The 16,018-nt window shown below is 35.1% G+C and overlaps 1 protein-coding gene across 1 annotated transcript in view; it reads right to left on the bottom strand.

Annotated features, from left to right (window-relative positions):
* Positions 1 to 1,076: 1,076 nt before the first annotated feature.
* LOC123712138 (cyclin-dependent kinase inhibitor 1-like) overlaps positions 1,077 to 16,018 on the bottom strand; it is a 32,358-nt gene continuing 17,416 nt past the window's right edge. Inside the window, exon 3 of the mRNA XM_045665109.1 lies at positions 1,077 to 3,616. Coding sequence (XP_045521065.1) covers positions 3,477 to 3,616 — 140 coding nt within the window. The 3' untranslated portion in view covers positions 1,077 to 3,476. The remainder of the gene's footprint in view (positions 3,617 to 16,018) is intronic.

The raw sequence follows: 16,018 nt of genomic DNA, 5'->3' as shown, positions 1-16,018 counted from the left end.
ACGATGTCGGTACACTTTCGAATTAAATCATAATTTTATAACAATCGATGTGCCTAAGTGTAATGTTCTACTGATGTATTGTAAATAGGGATAATCTAATTAATGTTGTGGTATTTATTGCGTACGGCGTATAATGCCTGCAGGTTCTGAAAGGTATTTCGAGACAATAACTTTTTATTTGCATTTCATTCGTTTGCTTTTACTTCAGGTTCCTTTAAGACGCTATTTGCCGAAATGATAAACTTAGTGATGTTATAATATTTCACCAATATTATAACATCTGATTACCTACTGATTTAGAATATTTAGTTCCTACACGATTTTAACACGTAGAATCCATTTTATACTCGGTACCTAGATGGATTAACAGTTCTACTTGACAGCACGCTATTTTTGCAACTACAGGAACTTTAATTTCTAAAGTATATCTTAGAATTTGTATATTGTACGGTAGAGACGCCTGAATGTACTGAATCGTAAATGTATCATCATCTATATCGCGGTGAATGTCGGGTAATTGGGTAGTTGTGTAGACTTGATTGTGATATCAATAAACATTTTCATACGAGCATCCAATCATTTGTTTTATTTTTACCCTTTTCCTACATATATGTAAACGTTATGTATCTACTATATATATACATACCGTATGTATGTATCTATCCATACTCTTTTCATTTCTGTCTTCTTCATTGAGATTATTAATGTTTAACGACACAACCCACCATTTTAATATGTGCCGCTATGGCTTTGTGAGCGGAATTCTTATATTTTTTATGTAATACGAGGCAACCGGACAGGAGGCTCATCTGATGTTATGATAAAACTGAAGCGAAAGAGTGGACTGTATACGAACCGTTAAGTCTTGATCGACACACGATACCACTTTATCCTAATTAATCAATACTCTCTTCTTTTCTTCTTTTAATGTTTCCATCTAGCGGTAGATCAAGGTACTGTTTACTAGATTTTTTTCCAACTGCGTTGTTTTACATAGGATTCTTTTTCAATTTAGGATCACAAAGAACACTGGAAAGGGATAAAAGGTTATAAAGAAAACAACAGATACCGTACGAAGTAAGCTTTTTTTAAAAACTAATTTTAGGTTTTATACATTACACTTAAGATAAATAAACTTCTCGTATATTTGCCGAATACATGTATTGCAATTACTATTATTTACTCGGCAATGCCTCTGGGGCTATTATGTAGTCGCCGACTGGATAATAAATACACCATGTGCAAAAATTTACAGTGAATTTAGTGCATGGCGCATGGGCTTTAGAGTTCACGCTTTACAGATTTTTAGGTTAGAACAGTTATTGTATAGTAATGCTAAGTATATGTCAAAAATTTCAACTTCATACAATACGTAATAGTTGATACGCGCAGGACTTAGGACTATAACTCCAATATATCAAAAATGTATTTGAGTTAGACATACGGGAACTTCTTATACGGGATTCTCTAGTCTCGACCCTACAATTTCATATATTTGACCCTAAGACAGAGCTGCAAAATTGCGTAATACAGATCTTATTCAATGGATGAATTCCCTTTAAAATTGACAGGTAAAACCCTAGACAAATAAAACTGTATGGTATTCACATGAACCTAGGTCACGTGATCACTCCCATACAGCGGCGAAAGCGGGTCACGCATGTCGCAATGCATATTTGTCAAGGGCCCTGATGTGTTAATGTGTAATCCAAAGCCTATGCGCGACATACCATGAGTGAAAATTAAAAATGTATTTTACAGACACACATCTGAGTCCAGCACGCATGGTAATGAAAACTATTTACATTTGTACCAGTACGGCGATGTTCCGCTAACATTAAAATGTATTAAATGACAAGGCAAATTACTTAACATATGAAATTTGCACGGAGTACAAATTGTGAGATCATATTTTATATAATGTATTAAATTTAGCAGTACACAAGCCATACCGTGTTATGGCTAAACAAAAAAGTTTTGTCTGACGTCTCAAATTGCGGACAAGTTCAGACTGTAACATAATTCATAAATTTCAATTACGTCAAATTGAACACCATAAAATTATAAGGTCTTAACAATTTTATATCGTGAATAGTCAAACAAATTAATTTATATCTCATTTGTCAACTGCATACCACACTTTGGCTGATCCATGCTAGTTCTGATGTACACCTTGTTTTTAGCGATCTGGTCCAGATATTTGAGAAATAATAACTTCATATAAAGATAATTCCATAATTTAATAAAAACTAACTTTTAGAAATGAAACGTCCATCTCTTGATTGGTCAAATCTAGACAATATAACTCGGTATACAATTGTAAGGTATTGATCACGCTTTGTCACGTCTATCATTTGTCTATGGCCAAGTGTCGGAAACTGACTTTGACATGTTAAAACCAAATTGACCAAGATTTCAATGTAAAACTCAGAGATATAAAAGTAATACGTTGTATTTACATAATTTATTGATTTAATTTACATCTATTCTTAATTTTAAATAATAATTCCTGTGTACATCAGAATAAGCAACATTATTACTGATGAAAATGGCAACACTAATAAAATATTAATAAAAACCGTAATATTCAGTTAGTTCATATTTACTGACTTGCCTCTCCACCAGTAAATAAGCCACAAATACATGAAAAAAGAAAGCAAATGTCTTTTAAAGCATTCCGCGCCCCGCCCTTTACCTAAACAATGAAGAAATTTGTACTTTACCCAGGGCAGCGCGTCTACCGAAACAATTTTAAAATTTTGCTCACATCCAGAACACTTTAGACAATATTAAAAAATATTAACCATTATTAATATAACAACAAAACAATTAAACACAAATACTCAATCTATTACAAACTACATATATTAAACATTAAATTGGCAACATTTGTTATAAAGAATAACAAAGTCTATTGAGTATTTGTATTTCTCTTATACTAACCGTTCTATTGCTTATAATCGATATCTTCTTAATTTCCTCGCGTCCTCGAAGAAATTAAAAAAAAAAACATTAGTGAAACTGTCCCGCCAGAGTTAAAATCTAATTTCCACTCGAGCGCGGCAATCACACCAAGGTGGATTAACTTTACATAATATTCCTTATTTAACTAAACCTACGTGTCAAGAGATCATATCAAACTTAAAATAAATTGTCAAATTATAAATAACGCTCACTGGTCCACGTTAACCTAACGAGCCTTCCGACTGTGATGTATATATTAGTCTGAAATCTTACAATTACTTAACATTAATAATTGTTTAACACTGTCTAAATCGAAAAATAAATTAAGAAATATAATTTGCACAACGAAACGCCCGCGTTCCAATTGAACCGACGGTACACGATCGAGTAAAGTCAGCCGCCGCGATACCCGGCATGAAGCTCGTCCTCGGCACTGCACTAACAAACATTCTATTTGGACCTAGGCATTACAAGTGTCACAGCTTGTTCAATTAGCGGGGAGGGCGTATGCCCTAACTGCGTTTGAAGTGCGTCTGCACGAGCCGCGCCACTTTGGGCGGACGGATGTGGACGCCGCGCAACTCTTGCTTGTGTTTGTGGGCCGGTGATTTGGCACCGTTGCTCGATGGCCGCTTGTGCACTCTCAAGAAATCTGGAAAAGACAATATTAAAGTATGAAAAATGGAGTGTATAGTGTGTACTTGATCGTAGACGACAATATATACTATTTAATAGCCGGCTCTGAGATGAAATTATAACATTAAGTTAACCTTACGGAATAAAATCCTTACTAGAGAATTTTTGAAATAATTTCGTTTATAAACAGTGCGTGTTTTCTCTGTTATATGTGTTTGGCATTTGGCCAGATTCCCATACACTGAGTTTCCATGATAACTAATATTTTAACAGATTTATTGAGTAGTATATCCATTTATAAATATAACGTATTAAAAAAATATATATTTAAAATTATTCTAATTCTACACAAAGGACTTATGTAATTATGTAACGAAAGGTCGTAAAATCAGAAGGAACATTACCCATTTTTGAAGTTAAATTTTACGACTTTCGTTTCTTTGAGCATTGGGACCCTTGCAGTTGACATTTACGACTACTCGTATAGAACTATAAAAAGTAATACTGGAATTTTAAAATCCCGGCAACGCCCTTCAAGTCGTTCCTAATTTAAAGAAAGCCTTTAAGGCTATTAAAATATTACAGCCATTTTATGGTCAATAAATTAGCTATTGTAATACTAATATATAGAAATAAATGTTAACCTAATTCAAATGTGCCAATGCACAAAAATTGGGGGCAATAACATACTACAGGTGCAATGAAATGCTATGTTTTATATGGTATAAAAACAAATGAAGAAGCCGGTTTCAAAATCGGATCTTGTAATAATCGCAGCTCATAAAAAGTGCTTAGCAACATGCGATGCGCAAGAGAGCAGGCACCCACATCGTACAAGGCCACAACTTGATTTGATAGAAGTCATATAACCATTACCATAATAAGGAATATAGTATATATAGTAAAAGGCACTAGTGATAGGAACCTAGATATTGATAATGTTAATGTTTTATAAAAATTGTAAATAAATACAATAAAATTAACCTGAAACAATAATACATAATCTCGAGTGTTGTCTGTATTGCGACGCCTGTCTTATAGTACTGGTAAAGCATTTGAAGAGAATTACCTCCCTCTGACAAGGTTAAAATAGAGGTTTTAAAGAAACATTGCCAGTTAAATTACATTAGAGAATGTTGTATCAATATTATTTACGGAAAAAGGTGTAAGCTTCATGTTATAATTGGATATTGATTTAGTCCATTTAATCAATAATTTTTACAACATTCACAAGTTATACACTAACACGTTATTATGAAAATATTTTCGTCAACTTCGCGATTGACCTTGGAAGATAAGGAATTAGAAGTATTGACGGTTAACTATTATCGTATATAATTCAAAGAGATTCGACAGAAACTATGTCAGTGACGCCATCCAAGGCCGACAAGTTTGACCACGCGGACGGTTCCCGCCAAATTTTCCACGTGTGTGAGACATTACAATAGCAAGGGACATAACCTCAAAATGATATATGGCTTGAGTTATTCGCTTAAACAATAATATAGGAAAGTCATAAAACTTAAACAAACGAGAAGAAAACATTTTCAAAACGTTGCATAACTATTTCCCGCCAAACGTTCAATGGAGCGTTTCGCGGCATTTTCGCTGTACCTATTATACCGTAGATTTAAGAAGTGACTAAGAATTGTAGAGTACACTTATTGTGGAAGTATTTCGTAGTTGGTCGGGTTATAGCTTTGGTTTTTTTTAGATTTGGCTCGCGTAAACTGTAATGGCCTTGAGTGCGCACACAAGCCAGTATCAATTCACACAAATATGACGATATCTAATAATATTCAAAACTAAGCCTATTTTCAACTCGTCTGAATAATATTAATCGCCAAAACTGGGTCTTCGCTCATAACTTACGATAGTACCTAAGTAATGCAATGGTAATTAGGTTGAGTAAAAGTTTTCTTATGAGTTCAGTGAAAGGAATTGTTTTATTATAACTTGATATTTGATTTAATTTACCCAGAGTTCATTAAACGACCGGCTGCCCGAATTTATCCGATTGCCGACGTGGTTATTTTCGTCGACCTAAATATCTGCGCGGACGCATCGCGCTTGTGACTCGTCCAAAAGGTTTTACAACTGTCATTATAAAGGGTAAATTTTGCCATTATGGTTGTTACCTATAAGCTAAATGAGCCATAATTGCTTTGTCACGACTGCCATTGTTCGTAACAAGTTGGCAAGCGAGATTGAGAAATGAACCGAATGCAGCGCACGCGCATAAATGACCGCGTCTGATGAACACGCATCCGCCGACCCGAGTGGAATCACTGATGGCTTTGGGATAAAAAATATGAAAGGATAGGATAAATCGTCTAGGAACGTGAAGGACTCATCCTGATGAGCGTCAAATTAACTTTTTCTAACGTCACGCTTCCTTCGAGAGTCGATGATGTCGAAGTGTTTTGTTTGTCGTTTTGTTTTGTCCTTTGTAATTGCCGCAGGATACAGCGTAACATGAATAGGTAATATGCGTACATGACTCAGGAACGTTAATGCCATCGAAAATTAAGTTCTTCGAGACTGATGCACTTAAATTATCTGAAGCTTTGTTCGTTGCGAACAAAGCTGCAGAAAGACGACCGCTCAACAAATGCCGTTCTCTGAATTATATATACAAAAGCAGGAAATTGCAGCGAATTCCCGAAAGTATGAAATCGCGTGAGTGGTTGCGGTTTTTAAAGACTACAGTAATTTCACAACGACAGACATAACCCACGCGCTGCCGTGTTTATGTTATCGCTTTATAAACGCGGACAATTTTACGAATATTTCATTTCTAACAATCACCGGCGGAAAACTGGTTCGATGACGTAAAGAAACAAGTCTAAACTTGCCCGCGTCCCGTGCTACACGTAATGTTCTTGGAAGCACACGTGTGGGGGGTAAGGGGGATCGAAAAGAAACGAGCGCGGATTTGTCAGGCGTAGGCGGTGACTGCAATCAAACAGGTTGCCTCATGCCCTAGCTGTGTTTATCCTGATTATAGGGCTACTACATTTGCCAGTTACAAACCATTTTGTATCACGTTTAATCATCTTGACAGGAAACGGAATTGCGTTTACTGGATAGGGAATGCAAGTATTGATATTTCGAACCAGTTCCTAAATATCTAGGTCAAGTGAAAGGCATGTCAACACCACAGATACGGATATGCAGCCACAAACTGGCTAACACTGCAAGGCAAGGGCAAAAGATGTCATTGATACCTAACAACTTTTGTTTCGTTCTCTATTTATTATTAAATGTTCATCTATTACATATAAAAAATGATAAAAATCAGCAATTGCACATTCCAAAAGCAAGTTAGTTACAAATGATTGCAAGTTACTCAACCCTGAAAGACATCGTTCTATCGATACACGATAAAAAGTGTAACAAAAACGAATCTTGCTTGTATATTATAGCTGTTTGGGTATCGTGCTACTGGTTTTAAGACAAGCCTAAACAAACAAGTGACAGGCAGGTAGAGTGCATTGTATTCCGATTTTAACGTTTGTTCATATTATCTGATATGTTATTTAAAATGCGGTCAACCTCTAAGTTCGTGGTTTATGATTTGATTGACGTGCATTGTGTCTCGTTTATTTTTTTCAGATTAACTGGAATATTATATCAACCTTTCAGCTTTTATTTATTTTTTTCGTAATCCTACAGCGAACAAAAATTATAAATTACAAACAATTACACTGAAAATATATCCAGAGATACATAATATTAAAATACAAATAGGATGAAAATTTTACAAAAGGAAACAAACAATAACAATTATTCAATAAATGTAACTAAGTGGTACCTAATTTGGCTGTGTTGTGTGACGGTGTAAAATTAAGGGTAAGCACGTGAAGGTGTGTATGTGGAGTATTCTCATGAGACAGGTGATTTTGAGCTATGGATATTATATATATAGCTATACGGTCGCCAAACTCCAAAAAAGTATATTGTCTCCTCCTCTTCCATTTTTTGCTGCGTGCTGGGATAGGGCCTTAATCCTTTTAACTATATTCCGCGATAGCTTAAACAAGACATAGTTTAAATATTGATCGTTGTATGTCAAGGCTGCGCGATACAAAACTGAATTTTTTTTATAGTTAGTGTTGATGTGAGGAACGTAAAACCAAGCACGATTTCGAGTCTTATATGCAGGAACCACCAAGGGCATAAATATGTATACTGGACGCCTGTTTGTTATTGTATTGAATCTTTAAAGCGTTAGAAACGTTTAGAACATATTCAGTTAAGAGGTGGCCATTTGATTTATGATCCCATTTATTCATGACACTGTTGTATAAACATCTTTGTACTCTCATTTTCCACTTGTTACTTTCTCTTTAAAATGGTAATGTACCATAACGGAGTTGAATGCCTTTCGCGATTTGGGTTGTGATTTCATATTTCATTTTATTCAAGATTAAAAGACAGGATGTTTCGTTTATTAACATCCAATGTATAGATTCACCTTTTGATTGAATACGTAGGTGTGATGTTACTATGTTTGCTTTTTCGTTAGTATATGTTTCTATTTCTCACGGGTAGTGTTGTAAGTAGATCAAACAACTGTAACCCTGCTACTGCAATAAGCTATTCCATTCGCGAGCTCGACCGATAAATGATTGCTAGCAACGTCATAATATTATGACGTTAAGTCAAGAGCATAGAGTAGGTACTTAATGGATAATCTTGAATGCTAACTTGCTAGGTATATAAATACCATAATATACATATGTGCAGTGTTGGCCTAGTGGGTTCAGCGTGTGACTCTGATCCCTGAGGTCAGAGGTTCGATCACCAAAGGACTTTCTGTGTGCACATTTAACATTCGCTAGAACGGTGAAGGAAAACATCGTTAGAAAACCGGCTTGCCTTACACCCAAAAAGTCGACGGCGTGTGTCAGGCACGGCTGATCACCTTTTGCCTATTAGTTTGACAAATGAGTATGAAACATAAATCTGAAGCCCAGACCTAGAAAGGTTGTAGTTCCATTAATTTTTTTATAGAAAATACACTAGAAGAAATTGCAGAAATAGCTTGGTTGCGTGGCTGGCGTGTGAAAGTAACAGATGCATTGTAGCGAAACGGATTCTTTGTCACGTTTGCGCAAGTAAAAGTCTGTGGTAAAAGTATGTATAGTACCAATTAACTGTTAAACATGCCTTAATTAAAGCATTGAATAAGAGTATTTTGTCATGTATCAAGGAAGTTACGTTAGTCTTGTGTAATGCATATCTAATATGATTTTTTACAGTTTAATATATGGCTTAGTAAATGCATGTGCGTGAACGGGCTGCCAAGCGTCACGATGAAAAAATACCTTTTATTGCAATAATATCTATAGTTACAGTAAGAGCGTGTGAAATTAAACATTTCATTACTTGAAACAATAAAATGCTATTAAATAATTGTTTGCCTTCAAAGGCTTTCAATAACACCTCTCTTTCTAGACCACATCTTGTTAACAAGTTCAACGAACTACAAGCTAGGTCTAGAAGCAGGTGTCATTTATCTCCGCCATGTGACGACCGAGTTTTTCCAATTAAAAAACTTTGCTTGAAGCGAAGTTAAAACAATTTTATAGACACATATTTTACGCTTTCGATCGGGGAACTAATGACGAACGTTATTAACGTTAATTGAGTTAATTTAATTTATAAATTGATTCCGACGTTACTATCGCGATACATTGATGTATAATTATTTAAAACAGCCCTAATAACGTAACATACACTTACAGAGACACCAATACGAGTGTGCATGTGTGCACAACAATGGGACACATTACAATTATAAAAACGAAAATAAATACAAAAATCAAATGTTTCCTAAGCCTAGAAATACCGGCGAGAACTTGCTGCAATAAGATCTTACATCAGAAACAACCAAGGTTTACGTGGTAGTTATACAAAGCATATAACCAGGTATTTACTGAACAAGTGTAATCTATATTCTAAGAAGGATAACCCGGCGGTGGGATCAAAGATGCCGCACCCAATGACGATCAAAGCGCCGCCATTATCGAGCACTTGAAGTATCATTGATGACAGTCCTACCGCGCTACCGATATTCGACATATCTCTCATCTTTACATATTTGTTTTTATACGCGCATATAGTTTCACCAATAAACTGGATTTATGATCACAGCTTCTGATAACATGAAATTTATAGCATTTAAATGGTATTTTTAAAACAAAGAAATGAGAAACAAAAAAGTTCCTGACAGGTAATTCATTCGGACAGGCAGACCGCAGCCAACCAACCGTAAATAAAAATCGCATTGCCATTCCTGCCGGCGCACTTCGCTACTGCATCACGCGTTTAATTGCGAACTGTCTCAACCAGCGTTAATATAAAGTGATTTAAGATTTATCAAGCCTCTTCGTGTCTCTATCATTTTAGTAGCTTTAATAAAAGTCGATTACCAAGAATTGTACTATCATTAGCTTAAGACATGTGTCTACGTCCCAATTTGTATCTAGTCGTGATTGGGATGAGGCACGCAACCTACGTTCCCATGGTTGTTATTCAAACAGTAAGACGGGAGCCGAAACAACTCTATAAATTTGGAACAATAAGATCGATACTGGGAAAGACAGGTAACGATCTTAAACGGTAGCTAAGTACGTTGAACAGCAATAATCTCTATTGTTGAAGCATTGTTCAGGAATGTCTAACAATTGAGAACGAGTCTCCATACGAACCGCTAGGCAATAAACATGGGTTTTTAAACAGAAAACAGAAGTAGACCATTGTGAGATGCGACCTGAGGTTACTAAACGCGACCTGTGGACCAAATTTGAGATGAGACTCGCATTGTGGACGGACAATGCATAGAAAAGATGGGATCAGAGGGGCGAAGCTGCTAAGTATTACATGGACAATGGGCACAAAGACTGGTGTATGTTTACTCATGAATGTAGAATAATAGACAATGGCCGGTGCTATGCTAATATCTCATAACAGGTTCACGCGGTCTTTCCCAAGATAAGTCTACTTGTATAACGAATTCGCGTTTCGTGTTTAATCGTGCATATATTCGGGTTAAGATTTGGTGTAATCCCGTTTTTAAATAGTCTATTTGGACGTTTGCTAACTATTACATCGCATTGTTAAGTAAATTAATGAAATTTCTTTGTGGCTTTTGAATTGTAAATTGTCATCTGAGCACAATGCACAATAGAAAAGATTTCAAAAGTTTGGTTTCGTTATTTTATTTGTACTAAACATAATGTTGCCGTAGTGGCTTCAGCGTCCAACTACCATCCCTGAGGGCGTTGGTTCGTTCCCCCGCTGTGTACTAATGGACTTCGTAAGGTGAGGACATCGTAAGGATTTAGACACAAAAAGTCGATGTCGTGTCTATACAAGGCTGATCTACTTGCCTATTAGATTGACAAATGATCATGAAACAGATACAGTAATCTTAAGCCAGACTTAAGTTGTTGCGCTACTGATTTTTTTGTTACTATAGATTATACACACGTATTTTTTGAAGGTCTGGCAATGTGTTTTGAGCGGCATTTGGCTAGCGCTACGCCAATTATAACCGGTGTAGTGGTTTAGAAGACCGGGGCGACATATGCGCCACATCTGGTGTTTATTATCGCGTATTAAATTGCATCTCGGCTTACAAGGTCTAACGTTAGCACTTGACATTGCTTTTGAAAGTGCGATAACGCTTATCTTAAGTGAGCAAAGCGAAAGCTCACGGCAATATACATATGTGTTTTTATGTGCCGAAAGCTCTCAATGGGATACTTTTTGTGCCCCAAAAGCTCCTAAGGTTAACATCTCCTTATTAAAATGTTATGTTAAACGCTTTAAATCAAGTGTGCATTGCTTTATTAAAAGTCCAAGCAATGTTCAGTGGATAACAAAAAGTTTAACTTTCGAGATACAAATCGAGATAAGTAGAAGACCACCCACGAAAAGAGTTACCAAAATTAATCCAGGCGTGAACATGTATGTAATTAGACATTAGTAAAGTAATATATATATTTTAGTAAATAAGTAGAAGCGTGAACAATATCGCACAATTGAAGCCTATATGACCCCATTAGTCTTTGCCACATAAATTGTAATTTAACATTATCGTATCCGATAATGTCGTATACATAAGTTATCATAAGTATCTTAGTTATGAGCTAATTAAAACAATTGAAACAAAGTTTTTCATATGAACTTTATACAACAAGCATAACCGAACTAATTCGTGCAATTACCCAAAGTCTAGCTGTTCCTGTGATCGTAAATTCAGCTCGTAAATCATATATTTAAGCCGCCAATAAAACGCATCAAAGGAGTCACAATCGTTCTGAACAATAAATATAATTTTTACGACATTATTATGCAGGGCTGGACACTTATACTCGCTAACGAGCCTTTATGGGCGGCCAGATCGTTCGGTTTCGACAAATTCCACTTTTTAAAACGTGTGAAAGTCACATTAAAGGGGTCGCGTTGTCTCGCAATAATGGTCGTGACCGGTGAGGTCGGTTCGTAAAAATGATTGGTCAAGCATTGATGGAGGATTGGAGAAAAGAATTTATGAATATGGGTCACCTTCGGTCTTGGGAAAGGAAATGGCATTTGAATGCAATACTGCAACGTAATAAAACTTGATCGTTTATTTACGTAATGCCACAGCTAACGAACTATATAAAACAATTAATATATAGCCAAAGATGAAAAGCATCAAAAAAATAATAGATAAATGAAAATAATTATAATACTTAATTCGGCTTTGGTGTGTTTTTTAGTGCAGGAGGCTTATTAAGTGATACCGGACACTTGCATTGCCAGAAGGCTCGCAAGTGTGTTGCTGGCATTTCAGGAATTGGTACGCCTTCATCAAGGACCCTAAGATAGTGGTGTGAAAACTGCCTTAAGAAACGCTCAGTTGTTGAACGACGGATGTCGATGTTATGCCGATGGTATTTTGTATTCTACCTTGACATTTCTACTTGTTTGGTGTGAAGACATAAAATAACATACACACCGTATGTTGGGCATGCTGTGCTCATGATGCGATAGCCTAAACAAGTCAAGGCTTAAATAGAGGTCGTTGTTTAGAACATTACTAATCAAGTGGTAGTTTCCAACAACAACCAAGAATATTATCTTAATGAACTAATGTATCATTGAATTGATTCGTCGAAAGATGCACAGATGCACATTTTCATATCCTATCCGATAGGATGTCAGTATAACTGCAATCGAGTAGGCATCGACCTATTACTATTTACTATGTATGTACTGGTCACGTAGCGTGCACGTGTGTCGAAGAGTAATCAAATAACGGGTCGGCCCGAGGGCTTCGATGGTAACCATAGATAGTACAGTAAACATATGAACAGAAATTTGACACTCCACGATCAAAAAGATTCATGTTTTATTGTTCCATATTCAAATTATATGTCAATGGTTTACGCCAGTTAAACGTTTATTAGAGTAGATTCAAATTTAGAATAGATATATATATATGATCAGAATTTTGACACGTCACGATCAAAAAGATTGATTTTTATTGTTCTATATTCAAACTATAATAAAATATTATATATGATTTCGCGAAATAAACGAATCGATTTAAATTTAGAATAATTTAAAAATTGGCCTCGACTGCAAAAATTTAAGTTTTAGAACATTAATAAAAAAGTATTAATGGTTTGCATAGTGTGATGTAATTATTATAAGGATAACAAAAATAACGTCTCGAGAAATCGATTTCAAAACATTGATAAGTTTGTGTTGAGTGGTTGTCAATCATCCACTCAACCGTGTTAATGTAGTTGAGGACTTTTAATTTGAATATTTTCGACCCACTTAGGATTTGAAGTAATTTACGCATTTTATGCTTGGTTAAATTGTATTTGAGTGTGAGATTTTGTGGTTAATCATTTGGGTCCGCTGCTCTATTTTCTACTGGCACTAATCAAGAGGCTTTTGTGTATATATGGTATGCCGATTTTAATAAGGGAAGGTAAGTATTGGTAAGGGAACATTATTTTTGGTAAAACTTTCCTATATTTTTCCGTTATAGTAAGAAGTGTATATTTTTCGAATAATAATCACAAATTTGGAATATTTCTACCCCTTATAGAATAGGGTGAACTAATCATTTTTAGATGTTATCGTAGTTAATGAAATTCTGCGTGATCCGTGGGAAGAAATGGGAGGGCGCACCGAACTGACCTGTTTCGCAAGCGAAAATGCAAATGTACCAATTTATCCCAGACCTCCCCTTATCAAACTGGATCTATCGAATTCTAATACAAACTTTTTACGAATTACAATACTGGCAGCTAAAAAATAAAAGTAACCTATGAAATTTGATACTGGCAGTCGAAAAAAAAATCAATGAATTTTGTTACTGGCAGCTCAGAAATAAAATTAACTGTGGATTTATTTACTGGCAGTATACAAAACGAACGGTGTAATAGCGATTTCCAAATTGTTATTCAAATGTCCTTCAATTACGGGTTTTTAGTAATGCAATAAAAACAAAGGGTGACATTTCCCACAGTGCAATTGTTTTATTAACTTGTAACAATCAAAATACGCGACAATCTTAATACAAAGATCACAAAAAGTTACAATTATGTACATAATTATAATGGGAAGAAAAGGATATTTACGCTCTGATTCCTCAGTGTTACGAACGACAGGATTACAGTTGTAATTATTAAGATTTGCATTTGAAGTAACGAATTTTGAGTTTACGCTCTACTTACTGTATAATTAAAAACCGTTGCAATTTATAATTATTAGAAAACGCTTGTAAACGAAACGTCACATTGACAGAAAGCTCGCAACTGCGTTGCCGGCCTTTCAGCAATTGATGATATGATTTTCCAGAGTCTAAATTGTTTATGGTAAATTACATCGAAATATGTTCCGTCGTTTAAGCAGTAATGACTATATTAATTATATCCAATTAAGTTTCTCGATGATGAAATATATTATGTAATGATGTGCTGAATGAGGCCCAAAAGGTTTATAAATGCAAATCAGTAACTATAATGGTCACGGCCTGTGATTTCCAAGGCTGCTGATAAGGATTTCCACGTGCTATGCAACCATTTAATGCACATTTCACTGTCTTATTCTCTTTGATTCCTTAATTATTTGTCTATTACTTTATTTCGCCAGGTTACCTGCACGATTTGTTTAATAAAATGTTAAAAATCTTCTCAATTTAAATGTACCTATACTAATTCTTTGTCTATACTCGAGAAGCTAGTGTTATATCCGACTTATATTGTAAAATTCGAATAAGTTTTGAAAACAGAACACTTTTAATTTCAGACAACAATATGGAACGTTTATTATTCTGCTTCTGCCACAAAATAAACAATGGATTGCAGTAATGTAACACAAATAAACGAAATCACGGAGCGTGGTGCAGCGCAGGTTCCCACAAAACAGAAAATTGGGGTGACCATTTAATTAGAATAGGCAAAATAATGGACACGAATTAGCATGGGAAGTGGTATAGTAAGGGTAGTACTTGAAAATTTTAATAAAACGTTTACGTAATAGTAGAGAGAGCTACGAATAATAATTTATTCTTCATCCAAAAAAGATTATTAGTGTTAATTCTATTTTTAAAAATTCGAATGTAAATTTAGAATATGAATTTTGATACATACCTAGCATTCAATTTAAAAAAAGAAAAAACTTTGAATTAAAAAATGGAATGCTTTTTCATGTCTGCAAATTTAATACAATGGCGCTCGTTCCCGCCAATTCGTTGACAGATAACATAAACGAAGCGAGAAATATTAGTTCTTGGAAACACGTTTAGTAACCTTTGACCTTTACGTGATATTCACACGAAGTTAACAAAATTTTATTCGAACTATAGATTTCGTGTTCTCTTAATGAAACGCGATAGAGAGATTATATTCTATTAGTTACTTAATCGCCCAGTTGAAGACAATTTAGACGAAGCGAAGTACTTCGTTTTAAAAAAATCCAACGCATCAACCTAGATAGAAATCTGTTTGTGATATTTTTCTAATAGGCAAGTGGTCAGCCTGACACACGCCGTCAAGTTTTTGAGTAGGTTTGCCGGTTTCGTCACGATGTTATACGAACCTACGACCTCGGAGATGAGTCGCACGCGCAAATAGGCCAACACTTAAATATTCAACTTTTAACGTTTTTTCTTCATGTTTTTCATAAGTCTAGCATACAGCCGTGATAGTGTACACATTGTGATACACGATAAGATAAGTTGTTTCGAGATTTTAAATTTTCAATGATATTTAGGTAAAGTATTTTATCAATTATTCATATCGCATTTATGTAATTATTGTTTATGTTTCATTTAATTTAAATGATGTCTAATTGGAGATTATTTATCTAAACTAAATAACACATTAATTATTGGAGATATCGC

Source organism: Pieris brassicae, chromosome 7, assembly GCF_905147105.1.
Source record: "Pieris brassicae chromosome 7, ilPieBrab1.1, whole genome shotgun sequence".
NCBI classification, from domain to species: domain Eukaryota; kingdom Metazoa; phylum Arthropoda; class Insecta; order Lepidoptera; family Pieridae; genus Pieris; species Pieris brassicae.
Note: the sequence above shows the minus strand (reverse complement) of the source record. Positions and strands in the feature narration are given on the sequence as shown.